Source organism: Lentinula edodes (assembly GCF_021015755.1).
Source record: "Lentinula edodes strain Le(Bin) 0899 ss11 chromosome Unknown C8R40scaffold_9, whole genome shotgun sequence".
Taxonomy (NCBI): domain Eukaryota; kingdom Fungi; phylum Basidiomycota; class Agaricomycetes; order Agaricales; family Omphalotaceae; genus Lentinula; species Lentinula edodes.
Genome location: NW_025764315.1, coordinates 157,638 through 172,883, shown reverse-complemented (window position 1 = coordinate 172,883; position 15,246 = coordinate 157,638). Strand labels below are relative to the sequence as shown.

The 15,246-nt window shown below is 45.8% G+C and overlaps 4 protein-coding genes across 4 annotated transcripts; 2 read left to right on the top strand and 2 right to left on the bottom strand.

Moving 5' to 3' along the window:
• Positions 1 to 9: 9 nt before the first annotated feature.
• On the top strand, positions 10 to 4,536 carry C8R40DRAFT_1159519 (DNA polymerase phi-domain-containing protein; the record flags this gene model as incomplete). The annotated part of the gene is made up of 13 exons (XM_046229889.1): positions 10 to 285; positions 339 to 896; positions 928 to 1,093; positions 1,142 to 1,326; positions 1,387 to 1,586; positions 1,658 to 1,835; positions 1,895 to 2,006; positions 2,077 to 2,258; positions 2,322 to 2,429; positions 2,512 to 2,769; positions 2,828 to 3,182; positions 3,253 to 3,884; positions 3,934 to 4,536. The coding sequence occupies 13 exons, from the start codon at positions 10 to 12 to the stop codon at positions 4,534 to 4,536; spliced, it is 3,813 nt and encodes a 1,270-aa protein (XP_046088571.1).
• A 1,559-nt stretch (positions 4,537 to 6,095) lies between these two features.
• C8R40DRAFT_896740 (aspartic peptidase domain-containing protein) lies at positions 6,096 to 8,802 on the bottom strand. The gene is made up of 4 exons (XM_046236613.1): positions 7,981 to 8,802; positions 7,095 to 7,929; positions 6,609 to 7,027; positions 6,096 to 6,461 (listed from the first exon to the last, which is right to left on the bottom strand). Exons 1-4 carry the CDS (start codon positions 8,685 to 8,687, stop codon positions 6,239 to 6,241), a joined length of 2,184 nt encoding a protein of 727 aa, XP_046088570.1. The 5' UTR covers positions 8,688 to 8,802; the 3' UTR covers positions 6,096 to 6,238.
• A 64-nt stretch (positions 8,803 to 8,866) lies between these two features.
• On the bottom strand, positions 8,867 to 13,544 carry C8R40DRAFT_1093955 (DNA mismatch repair protein MSH3). Its single transcript, XM_046227626.1, has 19 exons — positions 12,927 to 13,544; positions 12,782 to 12,868; positions 12,637 to 12,731; positions 12,460 to 12,585; positions 12,204 to 12,393; positions 12,067 to 12,158; positions 11,874 to 12,013; positions 11,515 to 11,818; positions 11,327 to 11,459; positions 11,013 to 11,273; positions 10,893 to 10,938; positions 10,778 to 10,833; positions 10,628 to 10,692; positions 10,421 to 10,502; positions 10,207 to 10,338; positions 9,946 to 10,121; positions 9,763 to 9,881; positions 9,491 to 9,627; positions 8,867 to 9,431 (listed from the first exon to the last, which is right to left on the bottom strand). Exons 1-19 carry the CDS (start codon positions 13,518 to 13,520, stop codon positions 8,952 to 8,954), a joined length of 3,315 nt encoding a protein of 1,104 aa, XP_046088569.1. The 5' UTR covers positions 13,521 to 13,544; the 3' UTR covers positions 8,867 to 8,951.
• A 73-nt stretch (positions 13,545 to 13,617) lies between these two features.
• On the top strand, positions 13,618 to 14,746 carry C8R40DRAFT_1039925 (uncharacterized protein; the record flags this gene model as incomplete). The annotated part of the gene is made up of 6 exons (XM_046223873.1): positions 13,618 to 13,747; positions 13,814 to 14,022; positions 14,076 to 14,176; positions 14,223 to 14,416; positions 14,480 to 14,623; positions 14,676 to 14,746. The coding sequence occupies 6 exons, from the start codon at positions 13,618 to 13,620 to the stop codon at positions 14,744 to 14,746; spliced, it is 849 nt and encodes a 282-aa protein (XP_046088568.1).
• Between the last annotated feature and the right edge of the window lie 500 nt (positions 14,747 to 15,246).

Genomic DNA, 15,246 nt, shown 5'->3' with positions numbered 1-15,246 from the left:
CCAGTCAAGATGTCCACGACCTTGCCATTATTCTGGCACCTTTCTTCTTCCTCCAAAAAAGACCGTCTAGATGCCTCTGTAAAACTTATATCGTCCCTGGAACATTTTCAAGCCCAGTTCGAAGCGTCAAGTCCCAGCGAGGAAGATGAAGGGAACGATGAGAAGCCTGATGCTCTGGAGACCTTGAACGCACAAGACGTTTCATACTCTGTCAGACGTCTCACAAGAGGCCTTGCAAGTCCCAGGGAAAGCAGTAGATTGGGTTTCTCAGTTGCATTAACTGAGGTGAGTCCTTCCTACCATCAGTGTAGTGCTTTTTTCCGATTAACTTTTATCAGTTGCTGTCCCGAATAGATACTGTAACATGCTCACAAATATTTGCGCTCATAATGGATGCTACAAAATCCCAAGGCTCGATGACCGGCCAAGAGGAACGAGACGTATTATTTGCACGTCTCTTTGGCATGACTGCCATAATACAGTCCGGATTGATAGTACGGACAAAGCCATTACCCACTTCCCAATCCTCTGCTACTCTTGCTTCATCTTTCGAGGGATACGAACAAGTGTTGACGGAATTACTTGCTCTGGGTGAAAAGAAGTCATGGCTAAGGGAGAGCGCTTGGTGGGCAATAAGTTTGGCGGCTGATAGTCTCAAAGCTACTGAAGTACCATGGAAGGACGAAGCTGTACACGCTACCGCCCAACATCTGTTCGTAGAAAACAAAATTTGGTCTCCGGAAAAGATCGCTTTGGCACTCAAGCTGCAGAGTGCGTTTGAGGAATTCAACTGGCGTCCCTTATTCTCTCCGACGTTCAAGAATCCGGACTTGCTCAGCAATGTAAATCTTCAAACTCTTGCTTTAATCTTAAAGGCAAGTGAACGCCATGACAAAGTGACTGGCCTTTGATTTACATTGTTATCAGGATTCCAATAACGACGGAGGTGACGCCGATGCTCCCAAAACTGCAGCTGCTGGAGGCTGGAAAACACAGCTTCATTACGTGTGGGATATCATGTTGGATCGCTTGCTCGACACCTCAAATGCGGTCAAAAGCAACTTTCCAGAATTCTTCCGGATCGTTGTGGATGGTATGTCAAAGGTATATGAACAGTGCCTTGTCTCATTTTTCATCTCAGAATCACTGTTTTCATCTACTGCATCGCCGGAACGCAAATATTGGGGTTTCCAGGTGTTCCAAAAAGCACTACATCTCGTCTCTGAAGACAATATGCCCATGCTTTTCACGAAGAACTTCATGCGGACTTGGATAAATCATCTATCGAAGCAGGATCGTTATTTGCACAAGGCCGCTAAACAAACTGTAGATATATCTTCTCTTCAAGGCTTCTGATGGTCATTGACGACACATACATATGCACAGGTAGCGGAAATTCAAACGTTTGTTCAACGCAACCCAAAATTAGGCTTTGCCCTTATCCTTCAACTCACAGGAGTTCATGGCTCTCAGCAGTTTGATAAAATCACAAAGACCAAGACGGTTGAGTCGATCATATCCACCATGGATGCAGACGATATCAAGCAGTATATTGCTTACCTGTTAAATCAAGCAAATGACAGCGAGTGAGTTTCCCTGGACTCTTCATATCATTTATCTGCGGTTATCAATCTCTGACCTTTGGTGGTGCTTGTAGGGTCGCGGTGGAAATCATCAACGCTCGTAGACGATGGATCATCGACCAACTGTCTGGTTTGATTCGAAACGGCTCTATAGCGAAGACTGGTGAATGGGTGGAATCCGTCTTGGATTGGTTTGTGGTAAACGGCCTTTATGTGGTCAAAAAGAAGTCGGAGAAAAGTCGCTTTATCGGTGTAGGCTACTTCTTTAAACTTCTTTCTTCCCGTTTCTAATGATGGTCGGACGGATTTAGCTTCGACAAATACCCAAACCACAATTCTCAGATGAGCTTCGCCATACCTGTAGGGATAAACTCCTCAGCTGTCTGGCGGACCTTGCGAATCATATAGCGTCCATCGAGAGCGGTTCGTCAGCTTGCTTACTTTTCTCTCTCGCCTTTTTCTTTGTACTAGATATCTCATTTCACTCTATCAGACAACGCAAAAGTCAAAATTGCTGGAGTTGCTACCGATGGAGAATTATGGGTGACCAAAGTCCTATCAACAATCGAAGAGTTAAAACAGGACACAAAACACGTCTCATCGATTGCGCAAATCGATGAAGAGGAGGAGGTTTTGCGGGCGAAGGTTAGAGAAGTGGTTGTCAAACTCAAAAAAGTCAGCCCACGCACGGCGTGATTCGTAACGTTGTATACACATCGCTGACCTTTTGTCATATAGGTATCTGGTAATCAACAAGAAGCAGCGAGCGGAACGCAGCTTCTTTTAGTTGCGTCTTTGGTGCAGCAATCTTGTTCAGAGGAGGTGGTATCATTAGAAACTATTGAAGTGCGTTTTCTTTCGTTTGTCAGCCTCTCAGAGGGTTGCAATTTTCCCTTGTTTCTGATGTTTTTTTGCTTTCATCATACAGTTATGTACCAATGCTGCCACACGTGAATTTTCTTTGGATAAGGTCAAGAAGAAGACGAAAAAAGGACGTCCGTCCGCTTCTGCTCCTGTAGACGAAGTAGACAGTGACGACGATGGACCAGAGCCTATAGACGCCATCGTCGATACTATCATCGGTTTCATGGAAAAGTCCACAGCCTACATGCGTACCATCGGGAACCAAGTGTTCTCGTTGATCTCCGGACAAGTCAAGAGTAGTACCATAGACCTTGTTCTAACGGTGAGTGGAAACGGGACATTATGATTTTCGGCGTTGATGTTGATTTGTTTTCTTCTAGCAACTTGAAACTCGAGATCCGACAGCGGAGGATGAGGAGATGGATGAGGTTGAGGTTGAAGATAACGAAGATGAGGACAAATCTGCTAATGGTGAAGACGCTGAGGATGGGAGTCAATCATCCGACGACGACGAAGAGGATGACGAAAACGAGGATAGCGACAATGAAGAGGTCGACGAGGAGCTCCGTCAGAGGATCCTAGAAGCGCTAGCCGTGAACGGGATAAAGGCTGCAAACGAGGAGGATGAAGACAGCGAGGAAGAAGAATACATGGACGATGATCAAATGATGGCTATCGACGAACACCTCGCTGAAGTGTTCAGGTCAAGGGTGAATGAGAAGAAAGCTTCTAAAGGTATGTCCTTTAGACGCTCCCTCATAAGAACTTTGATTTCCCCGACTAAACATAATCGATCCCTATACAGATCTCGACGCACAAAGAGAAGCTACGCATTTCAAAAATCGGGTTCTTGATCTAATCGATATATTCATAAAGAAACAACCTTCGAGTCCGTTGATCGTTCGGCTGATCATTCCGTTGGTTGATTTGATCACGCGGAGTACGACTGACGAGAAACAGCTTTCGGATAAAGCTAGGGGTATCGCCCGGTCGAGGATAGGGAAGGCGAAAGAGTTTGCTTCCGCTGAAAAAAAGAAGGTAGGAGGAGGAGGAGAAAAGGAAGAAGGAGAAGGAGAAGAACAAGAAGAAGTGACCTCAATCTTCGAAACACTTCATAAACGCGCAAGAACAGAACGTTCACCAGACCATCTCTCCATCCTTAGCGACTGCTGCATCTATATCTCTCAAGTGATGCTTCGCGCTGGAATGCAAGACCATGTTGTTGTGCAATACCGCCACTCCCTCATCGACTTTATATCCCGCAAAAACTCTTCTCTCAATGTATCCTTCTTCCAACAATTTTTCCGGCGTTCTAGAACGGCTGCGTGGAATCTGAGGAATGATCTGTTGGAGGTTTCGGGCAAGGCTGCGAATCTGTACAGACAGTTTCAAGCGTATCAATTGATCCACGATCTCCTTACTGAACCTCCGTTTGACGTGAGTACTACCTCTCTTCTCCTCTCCTTTGTCTATAATCAATTTGCAGATCCATGACGAAGTCACTCAATACCTCCAGGCCCTTTGCAAAACTTTGCTCGATGTAATATCCAGAGCCTGCGATGGGAGTGATAATAGTCTAGGTTTAAACGCATCTCAGATGCGGGAAGTGTTGAAATTAGCATTGGTGGGTGCGCGACAGACTCGGAAGGTGGTGGCAGTAGCCGCCGACGATGCCGCAGTGCAAATCCCTCAACCTCAGAATGTTGTTGCAACCATTTGGGACTCAACGGCATGGACTCGCGCAACAGACTTGCTGCTCGCATCGGAGAGGTTTAAGGGTGCAGCACAGATGTGTAAGCAGGTGGTGCAAATTGCGAGTGCACCGTCAAATACGTCGCAGTCTCAGTCGAAGGGGAAGGTTGAGAAAAAGGTGAAGCCGAAGGGTAGTAAAGAAAGCAAGGAAAGGTGTATGAAAGAGGAAGAGAAAAAGGGTGGGAAGGAGGAGGTGGAAGAGGTGAGGGGGGAGAAGAAGAGAACGTCCAGGAAAAGAAAAACGCAAGTGGCTGGCGCAAACGGTATAGAAGGTGAAGAGAGTGCACTATCGTTGGAAGGGCAAGGGAAAAAGGTGAAGCGGAAAAAAGTAGAGTAAACCGGTAAAACGATGAACGATAATGGACCTCCATATTGGTGGTGCATTGAATATCAATTGCGAACGCGAATTGAAGCTATTTCGGCCTATAGCTACAGTACGTATTGTACAAATGCCAAACTCTCTTCACAAATGCTGAAGCTCGTCATCAAGCTAGTGGCGTAGTATATAGGAAAGAATCGAGTAGAACATGACTGCCGGTGTAAGCAAGTTGAAACAGCAGGAATTGGAGTCAAAATAAGAACTTGAAATAACATATAAACGAGTTAGATAGATCCTCGGCTCCGTCCCAAGCGTATTGTGGCTAAATCCTAAACAGATGACAATTCATCAAAGTACGGAGGGAACTCGAGCAGGATGCATACAAATCATAAAGGATAAAAGCAACTTCTTGCTTGTCTAGTACTACTAGGTGCTCTCAAACCACCACACCACCACCAAGCGCCAACTGTGTTTCCACCAGTTGGGTCGGTAAGTCATCGTCACCTATACTTCTACCTATATATCTCCCCTCTGTCTCCCCTCTCTTCCGTCTCTGTTATGTATGTACTCCCAGGATCAAAATCTAAATTCAACTGTCGTCCCCTCATCATTTCTTATGGTCCACCATTTCAGAAGTTTTTTCCTCTCTTCCCAAGGACCCTACTATCATTTCTACAAAGGGGGAGAGGGGTTTAAAAACTTATTCAAAATCGTTTTTCCGAAAAAAAAAGAGACATGACATATGTAACCACGAACCTGCGCCTTCCTACTCTCATTGTCAAAGGCCATAACGTACTCCAATCGTGCGAGTCAAACGGCAAATGATCAACACGACCAGAGAGTATCTTCGCCCCCTCTTTTAGAAACTTCTCGCTGAAGTCTTTCATGTGGTTGTTATACACATTATAGTCTCCCTGGAGCTCCCTGGAAGCTACATATTACTTGTGCCAGGGGCGTTACGCAAGGAGATCATGAAATCCATTGAGTATCCGTATTTTTCAAGGTCCTCAATGCCTGCTGGTGTGGTAGCCTAAGTAACCGTAAATTCCCCGGCATTGGAAAGATACGAGTCTGCGTTTCCGTAGGAATCTATACTACTAATGATTTGGAGAGCGTCTCCGAATATTTTGGGGTCTGCGGATTTCCTTCCATTACTAAGACATATTGAGATTAGAGGGGGAACCGTCTGTCGGAGCCATGAGGCGCATATGTTGCAGGTTCTTGTGTCGTTGTCCCAGGCTAATACAGATTCGATTGTTTAGAATATTCAACATTGGGTATTCATTAGTCTTTTTCGAGTTAGAAAAACCGAGAACTTACCATGTTCGATTGAGTATTACCACCGTTACTAAGCCCGACAGGGACAGCGGCGGTAGTCATTGTGAAGGACAGAAGGAGAAGAAAGCTCATTGCAAAAACGCACTTTCGAGAGGACTCCAATGATGAAGCGGAGAGCATTTTTGAGAAGTTCGTCCGAATAGAACAGCCTAGTACTAGGATGATTCAAGAGCTATACTTAATCGCCTGTTTCTTGGTTTCTATGTTTTAGTTTCTAGAGCATTCTAGTTTTTCGACCAACGAGAAAGAGCCAGGTTGGCAGCTGGTGAGAGTGAAGCAGGACTCGTGAAGCGCAACTGATCAGAGGTTGACAAATGGACTATAATGATTGTGATTGCGATTGTGGAAGTTTAAAGAAATGAGAGAGTTCTTCGACCCTGTTCTAATTTAGTGACACCCCTTCCGATCCAATATCCTTCTCAACACCACCCTCAAACGCCACGGTAGACCTAACATCACTCTCAGACTCTTCAGCTCCGACATCCTCCCCACCCTCAACGTCAACTCCGAGATCCACACCATGTATCACAGTCGATATGAGCCCAATCCTCGGTGGATCCCACGACGGATGGACAGTATCCCCATAATAAAACGCCGCGATCACGCTTGGAATGGAGAAGGGTGTTAGAGAAAGGGCATTAAAGAAACGCGAAGAGGAAAGTTGAGAGTTGATAAAATGAATGGATGGATGGAAAACGGAAACTCTTCCACAAATACACCACTATTATATAGTCCAGTATTCCAGTACTCACTTTTTCAAAAACGGATCACCCAAACTCCAACTATACATATACCCTGCTCCTCCTCCTTCCCCTTTAGTGGTGGTTGTTGTGGTGGTGGGTACGTCCGTGGGAGCGAGGTTCAGGTAACATTGTCGTTTCCTACTCCCATTGCCTTTTTCTTCCTCCGCCTCTCCATTGTCTTCATCGTTCTCGTACTCTGAGTCCCCCTGCTGTGAATCTCTATCCTCATCCTCCTCCTCGACCCACACCAAATCCCTCCATTCCACAGGAAACATCCTCCCCCCGATCTGGAACGCGAGCGTGTGAGGGGTGGTGCAGGACGTCGATGTGTCAGTTGACGGGTGAGAGGAAGAAGAGGCATCTTCCCGCCCTATAATATCCACAATATACTGCACAACATCCGGAGGACCCCGGATCAGTGAGTTTCCCTACATAAAACATCAGCAGAGAGAAAAAAAAGAACAACCTCTGAATACATCTTTTCATAAAACTCACCGTATCAATCAACGCCGTAACACCAATATCCCCGCTCTCGAGCTCAGCAGGATCGGGAATCCTGTTTCCATCGAGATAGACACCGTCGATAGGGATTTCCCATGTAATCGGATACACCTCGTCCTCTGCGCCAACTCCACCTTTTAACCCGCCCTGTGGGACAGTGTATCGTCGGACGAGAGCCCAGGTAAGGTCGGCGTCGGTGAGGTTAGGGGGAAGACCACCGATAGTTAAGAGGCCGGAGATGTGGTTTTGGGAGATAATACTTGCACGGGGATGTTCACAAGGAGCAGCAGCCTCACCTCCTAATTCGAGATCTACACCATATCCATATCCATATCCATATCCATGTCCTGGATAAAAGATATCGCCATCGCCGTACGAATCACCGGTATTTGTCACCCGCTGTAAACTCACGCCGAACATCGGTCTCATATTTATTATATCCTGACTTTGATTTTGTTGCTGGTCTTGCGCACCAGTAACGATCCTCCAAATTGGCGGACCGGAGACGTTGAATGCGGCTAGGAGACGGGGGGTCCATGGTGACGGGCCGGTGGAGGAGTGTCTACGATTGTTCTTCTTGGGTCGTATGTTATCTTGATTATCTTGATTATTCGCATCTTGCCCTTGTTGGTCTTCACCGGTACCTCCGTATTTTGATAAATCAGGAAATGTTCTCCGGTTGAAGGATCTTTGATTGGGGAAAGTAGGACCTCTCCGAGCAAAGTGCTTGGAGTTAGAGTTGGCATTGTAGTCTGTCTCGGCCTTCGTGTTATCGTTATAATTTGAATGGTCGTATATTTCCTTCTCAAACATCTCAAGAAACAACGCACTGCCAAAATCAATTAGCCCAAAGTGTCATCGAACCCAAGGTAAAACTCACCTGTTAACAGGAAACCCCAATCCTAAAATCCCCACACATCCTGTCTCCAACACACTCGTATTCGTATCGTTAATCGCTGCGAATATTTGAGATTTGAGGTTCAAACTTGCAATTGCAACTGAATCGATCCCGATAACTCCCGACGCATGTGTACCGGTTCTTGAATCACCATATAACAGCGAGATTGGATATGTCGTAGACCGAAAACCACTACTATTGTCGACGATAATCCACAGATCAGACGATCCGGTATCAATATCCACCACAACCTCTCTGCCACCAATCTTGAGTGGTATTTTGTATGTCACATCCAGAAAGTCTGTTACGCGGACCGTCGTCGAGTACAATCTCCGTCTGTCCCTTGCCGCCCTCGTCCTGGACCCGCCAGTACGGTATATAGGTACGTGTATACCCGCTAAATCCTTATTGATTTTCTTCTTATTGCTGTGGGTCGAGGTGATCTGAGCGGATGACAATGCCAGAACCAGAACCAGAAGCAGAGAAGTACGCATTGATTTTGAAGCAGTGGTAGCAGAGGTAGTTTGAGCGATAGTCACGTGGCTCTCGCGCGATGGATTCTCGGTCACGTTTCTTGCTCGTTCAACTTGGACAACCCACCGCTTTGCCATATTTATCACTGTGGGGATGAGCCAATGTCTTCGCGGTGAAAATCTAGAGAAAATGCAAGGATTTTTACCAAAATTCATCAAAAATCCTGGGCACGAATTTTAAAACTTTTCGTGTGGCGATTATTGTGAAGCTATCGTGAATTTGGCGGGGGGCCGTGCTTATTTTAAATTATCTTTTCATAATTTTACCATAACCTCAGCTCAATTCCTTCAAAATATCTGCTGCCATATTTTTGTACATAACCTCGAGATAAAACCCACATTTTCGCCTCGAGGAAATCGGCTCATCCCCGCAGTGTATGTTGTATGTACATTACATGATTATGATTATATTTCTACCTGCTATGAATCATTTATCTGTGATACAAGCTTCCTCATCATCCCTAAAATCAATCCCGGTTCCAGGGAATGATTTCCTTCAGGTTGTTCTCGTTCTCGCCCATCCTTCAACCCTCGCACCAAGGATATCAGTCTCACAGCATTACGCACCCTATTCCTCTCAACTCGTCCCTTCACCACCTGTCGCATCATCGCAGATCTCTCAGACGCAGCACGCAACAAATCCTCCGGTAAACCCGCCATCCTCCCACATTCTACTCCGAATGAATCTTGTGCGATTCCCTTCCCAACCCGATACATAAACACCACATCCCTCGTCCTATCAATCCGCTCCTCCGTTGTATACCCCATATGTAAGTTCTCCACGTCCCCAGGACATTGTCTTTGGATCTCCGCAGCAACAAGCGGGTAATGCGTGATGAAAAGCGTTTTACATCGGGTGGCGGTGAGCAGGTGGTGTAATACTGCGTGGGCGATCGACATCTGTGACAATAATAAGTCATTTATTTGTATACTAGTTATGCCAAAAAAACACTACTCACCCCATCAAAAGTCGACGTACCCCTCCCAAGCTCATCCAGGATAACAAGACTCTTCTTCGTAGCCGAGTGGAGAATCTCCCCCGTCTCAGACATTTCTACCATGAATGTCGACCGGCCCCGTGCGATGTCGTCCCAGGCTATGTATATAGAAAGTTGAAGTTGACATCGAAGGATATATATCAATAATCCGACTCGGTGACACTTCCAAAGAAAATAAGAGAAGAGAGGAAAAAAGGAAGAAAGAAAAGAAATTACAGCACTCAACTACTCACCTCCCATCCTAGTATAAACCCCATCCAACATCCCCATTTTCACCGATTCCGCGGGGACATAACACCCAATCTGTGCCATGATCGCAATGAGAGCGACCATACGGACCGAAGAGCTTTTCCTGAGAAAACGATTTTTTTTGTACTTCTTTTTTTTCGAAAAAAAGAAGGGACTCGGTGACTCACCCTCCCATATTCGGTCCGGTAACAATCTTACTCCTTGGTTCCCTCTGGGAGCCCATCCGAATTGTGTTGGGAATAAACGGATCAGAACGCAACAGCTCAATCATCGGATGCCTTCCTTCCACGATTTCGAGTTGGTCGGTGTCCACGAATTCGGGTCGAGTGTAGCTTGCGCTGGGCTGTGTATAATACAATTCAAATTAAAAGCCAGCCACTCAGAAGGAAGGAAGGGAAATTTTCAGAAAAACTTTGATGTAACTCAACTTGTAACCCGACCTGAGCCAAACTAATAAGACAATCAGCTTCAGCAAGTTTATTCACCGCATTCCGCATCGTCGCGTAATGGTTCTCTGAGATCTCGTCCAGGAATAACGAATATGCGTGGTTGGCTTCGATCTGCAGTGGACGAGGAATGAGATGGGAATAGAGCAAGTAGGGCAAGTAGGGCGAAGTGCAAATGGTGTAAAGGAATACATACATCGAGGGTTTCCTGCCACCGATACCTCTCCTCCAACTTCAATTGTACATCAGACGGCCGATATCTAGCTTTGCTCTTCGTTCTGAAAGGTTCCAAATCAATGTGAAGTGAGTGGGCGATTAAGTTGCGAATAGAAGGAATACAGGACAGCGTTCCATGAAGAAAGAGGACGGGGTAGAAGTGGGAGTAGGTCAGATTGCTACATACGCTGAAATTAAACGCCAAGACACTGGTATATCGATTCGAGCACTCTTTTCCACTTCCACCAAGAACTAGAAAATTGGCGCAAGGAGGCAATACGGTTTGTAAGATGATCCGGATATATGAAAACATCGTAATACAGTGATGATATCTCACCTCTTCTCCTGCCACCGTTTCATATTCAAGTGAAGGTCGTTTAAGAATCTTTCGAACTGTGACATGCAAGGTGCGTTAGTATGAGAAACCTCGACATACGCAGGGAAATAAAAACCTGTTTTGAGCATCTCTCGCAGTTCTATCTCCACTGCATGCAGTCCCTAATGAAACCGGGATCAGTTGTCATATCCTGGACTATCTCATCTTTCTCAAAGAAAGCACAATCCCCACTGACCATTCTCGTTTCTTCAATCCTAGGATACTTCTCTTTATCAAGCCACAACTCATCCTTCCGTCCTTCAGCTGCGCGCTTCATGCAAATGTGCCCAATCAATTCAGTTATCGAGCTTCGCAGAGCGGGAAACGCGTGTATCATGTCATTAAGGAGTGGAGATTTGAATCCTGCTTGCGAGGAATCACTGTCTCGCATGGGTTCAAACGCAAAAGCGATTTTCTTGAAGGCTGGAAGAAGGATCGCTAGTTCTTGTGGGGTGCACTGTATGTATGTATGTGTAATTTAAAGAAGGGATTCAAAACTGTCAGACGTACCTGACCATATTGGATCCTACATAGTCCCCTTGCGAGATCAGGTAATTTTTTGAGTATTTGGCGGAGGGTGACGAGTTTATCAGAGGAACTAGTGATGATCTCTTCCACCGCGTCAACGCGTTCTTGAAGAACGCTGGAAAGAATCAGGAAGTTAGTATAGAATCGGACCAGGTATACTGAATACGTACACTCTATTTGTCAGAGGATGACCAACCCAATTCTTCATCAGCCGCGCACCGAACTTTGTCTTTGTTTGATCCAAGACCCAGAGGAGTGAACCATGCACAGTATGATCAGTCTCGTTTTCGAATATTTCGAGGTTGCGAAGAGTGTTTGCAGCGAGAACCATGTGCGACTTTTCGCTGAATTTCGTGAAAAACTTGGTTTCTAGAAGGACATCCGCGACGTTGTACGTCGAAAGGTGCTTGACCATATGAGCGAGACCGATCACAACTTCCGGGGAAAAAGCCGTAATGGAGGCTAGGAGTTTGCCTGTAGGTTTACAGGTCAACAAGAGGTCGGGAAAAGAAGATGAAAAGGTCAGAACCTGTTCTAAGATTTTCAGAAGCTGATACAGTATTTCGTTTCTCAGTATAGAAAGTAGAGAGAAAAGAAAAGGCTTCGGTATAGGTCATTAATTTCTGAAAACGTTCCATCCTAACGCCTGGGGTACCGCCCGATATAGTACTATCCGAAGGAGTGAGTGAAGGGACGTCAGACAAGTACTGGAATACGGCAACCTTGTAAGCTCAGCTAACAGCTTCTCAGTTGGCCGTGTCAACCCATCTCTCGAACACAGCAGTTCTGCAGGTTTGAGGTGGGCTAATCTCGTCTGTAAAACTTCAGTGGGATTTACATTCTATCTAACCTGACATACCTCAAGCTCAAGCCTCATCAGCGTGTCCTCAAATTCATCATACACGACGTCGCCGGTACTTGGACATACACTGATAAGTGCAATTGAAACATCACTTTCCTTGCCGGCCTTTCTATCTTCCACGATGCATAGGAAAGGTGGCGGGGAATGCGTTGCCGTCATATCGACAGAGTCCATAGCATCAACATATCTGGCAGGCGGGCGAGGATCAGCCAAATAATAAAATAATAATGATGCTCGCAAGAAATTCGCGTACGTGGCTGCAGTGTATAAACGCACCAGTTTTCGTTCGAACGGCGTGTTTCGATTTTCTCCCACTTTCTTCAGTGCTGCAGTTTCTACCTGATTGACTATCCCTACACGATGTCCATGAGACAAAAGACTACTCAACAGATGAGTATTCAGATTTATCTAATAGTTCCATTAAATGCACTTTTTCAAATGAATATCTCGCCGTTCAACAGGTATGGACGCGACAGTAAAGTTTCGATCGCGGAAGGCAACCATTCCCAACACACTTGCAGCGATCTACAATTTCTTGAATGATTTCAAGGGTGAATACTATTGCTGCGACGTACTTTGGCATCTTCATCGAAGAATTTGTATTTGTACCCAACTTCGATCATTAACAATGTCCCAGGATTATCACCCTTGAGCTTTAACACCTATTCAATGACAATAGTTTGTCAGTAAACGCAGAAAAATTGGAAACTGTAATGTTACCTGCTTCTCGAGGGGTGTCCATGGTTCTCCACTGGGGCCTAGTTCTTCAGGTCGTTTCGCCCTCGGCATGGCTTTTTGTTTCACTTTCGAGATATTACTGGTGGAGGCATTACTTGTGGCCCAGAATTCCGGCTCTGAATCAGTGTCTCTATTTTCATCAATGGCTCCACTTTGGATTCTACTGGATGAGCCCTTGTCGGTGGAAGAGCGGCCTTGAAGGAAGAAGGAAGACTCTCTCTCAAGCAAAAGCTTCTTCTTCAGAGCTTCACGCTTCGACAACTTGTTCGAACGTAACTCTGAGTTTGAAATGTGTGTCCTGTCCTTCTCAGTTGAGGTGGAATGGGAAGAGTCAAAGCTCCACTGTTCTGCCCTGTTGTAAGATGCAGAAGCGGATGAAGATCTGGATGGGCCAGGAGAGATGTCCAGGGAAGTTGAGGAACCTCTCTGTCTCTTGAACGGACGCTCCTCGTCAGAAGAATCTATAGTAAGGTCAACTATCGCACTGGCTCTTCTTTTCGCCTTCTTTGGACTTGGAGAGGGTGTGAAGTAGGACGATAGCCTTGTCTGATGTTGGACTTCAGGACTTTGAGGCATCGTGAAGATGGTCGTCAAAGTATTATAAAGAAGCGCTCAGAAGGTGGCGCAGCGCGTCAGAGCAAGAGCACGTGGAACGATCCTTCCGCAAATTCCGATGCTGTCTGTTGGATTCCACCATGTCAGAGCTTTCCGTCCTCTGGGCGTATCCAAGCCTCGATATACTTCACTGCAAATTCGTCTGAATTCTACTTTGCTAGATGGTCCTCCAGTCACCGAAACAAATCGTCAGTTTTACAGAATTATTATTTTTTCTGCGCCCCTCCTGACTTTCCTGGCTTTCACTCACTTAGGTGCTGAGGCCACCATGAAACGGTTCTGGAAGACAGTTGGGATAGAGGACCGGAAAGAAGGAATAGCAATTACTTTAGACAAACGTGCCCTCAAAACTCCTTCAGGCCATACACTATTACTTCCCTATAACAAGCGTCTGGTGGCCACACTCATAGCAACGGAATGGGAGAATCAAAAGATTGTCTTGAAACCCCATGCGTTACCTATGGTCAGTTTGATATCGATACCCATGGACTGCATATGACTGAAGACGTTGCACAGACATCTTTAGCGTCAAGAGCAATAGACAATTTTGCGGACTCGGAGTCACGGAAGAACGTCCGACAATCGCTGATACAATACTTAGACACTGATACTATATGGTACTTAGTTTCATGCAATTATTTCCGCGGCTTGACTCTCCCCTAGTTTTTATCAAGACTATCCTCCACCTCTTATACGACAACAAGAAACACACTGGGATCCTCTGTTTGCATGGGTTGAAGAAAGATTCGGCGCCAAGCTCGTAAAATTCACGTCGATCCTCTCTAATTCCCAGTCAGAGCAGAGCAAGAAACAGCTGTCGCTTGTTATAGACGACTTTAACCAATGGGAAATGGCTGGTGCGCAATACATCATCAATCCGCCACTTTGAATATATGTACCTAACTCACATCTCCACGCAGCTTTGGAGCGCGCTATACATGCCACAAAATCATTTGTCATCGCTCTAGCTTTGGTCAAGCGTCGATTGAATGTTGATCAAGCATCTGACGCTGCCGGGGTTGAGGTCAACAGCCAGATAGAGCGCTGGGGAGAAGTCGAAGACAGTAAGTTTGATTATACAACAAGTAAACATACTTTTGTCTAATTCCAATTCAGCGCACGATGTAGACTTCCACGATATCCGCAGACAGTTGGGTAGTGCTGCTTCTCTTTTGTCGGCTGCTTAGAATGATATAAATACGACGTTCTTGCATCTACTACCGTCGTGCAGACCAATTCATACAAAATTTACTCAAGAGAAAAGCCTGCCTTGTAGTTCACGCTCGATTTCTGTCTCCCACTCCTCGTTGGGAAGATTGCTGGGCCGAAAGACATGGCAGAATCGTCGTTGCAAGCCTGAAAGAAATTGGAGGCGGCTCATGACTTTGATATAAACTTGAGGCAAGCGAGTCTATACCTCTTCTGCTCACGGCCCGTAGATAATTTACGGAAATGGACTTTTAGTATCGTCTCCAAATGCAGATCGTAGATAAGCACTGGAGCGCGGAAGCAGCATTATATTCTCGCTACCTTTAGGGGACCCAACATACTTGATCTATCGAGGTGGTGTGCCCAAAAGTTGATTAATATCCACGAAGAATGAATTGAGAATGGTCCAAGGGAAGTTATTCGAGCCTCTAGGCCCTTGCTCAAGCCGCTCGCAAAACAGACAGTGCCGAAAACTCGT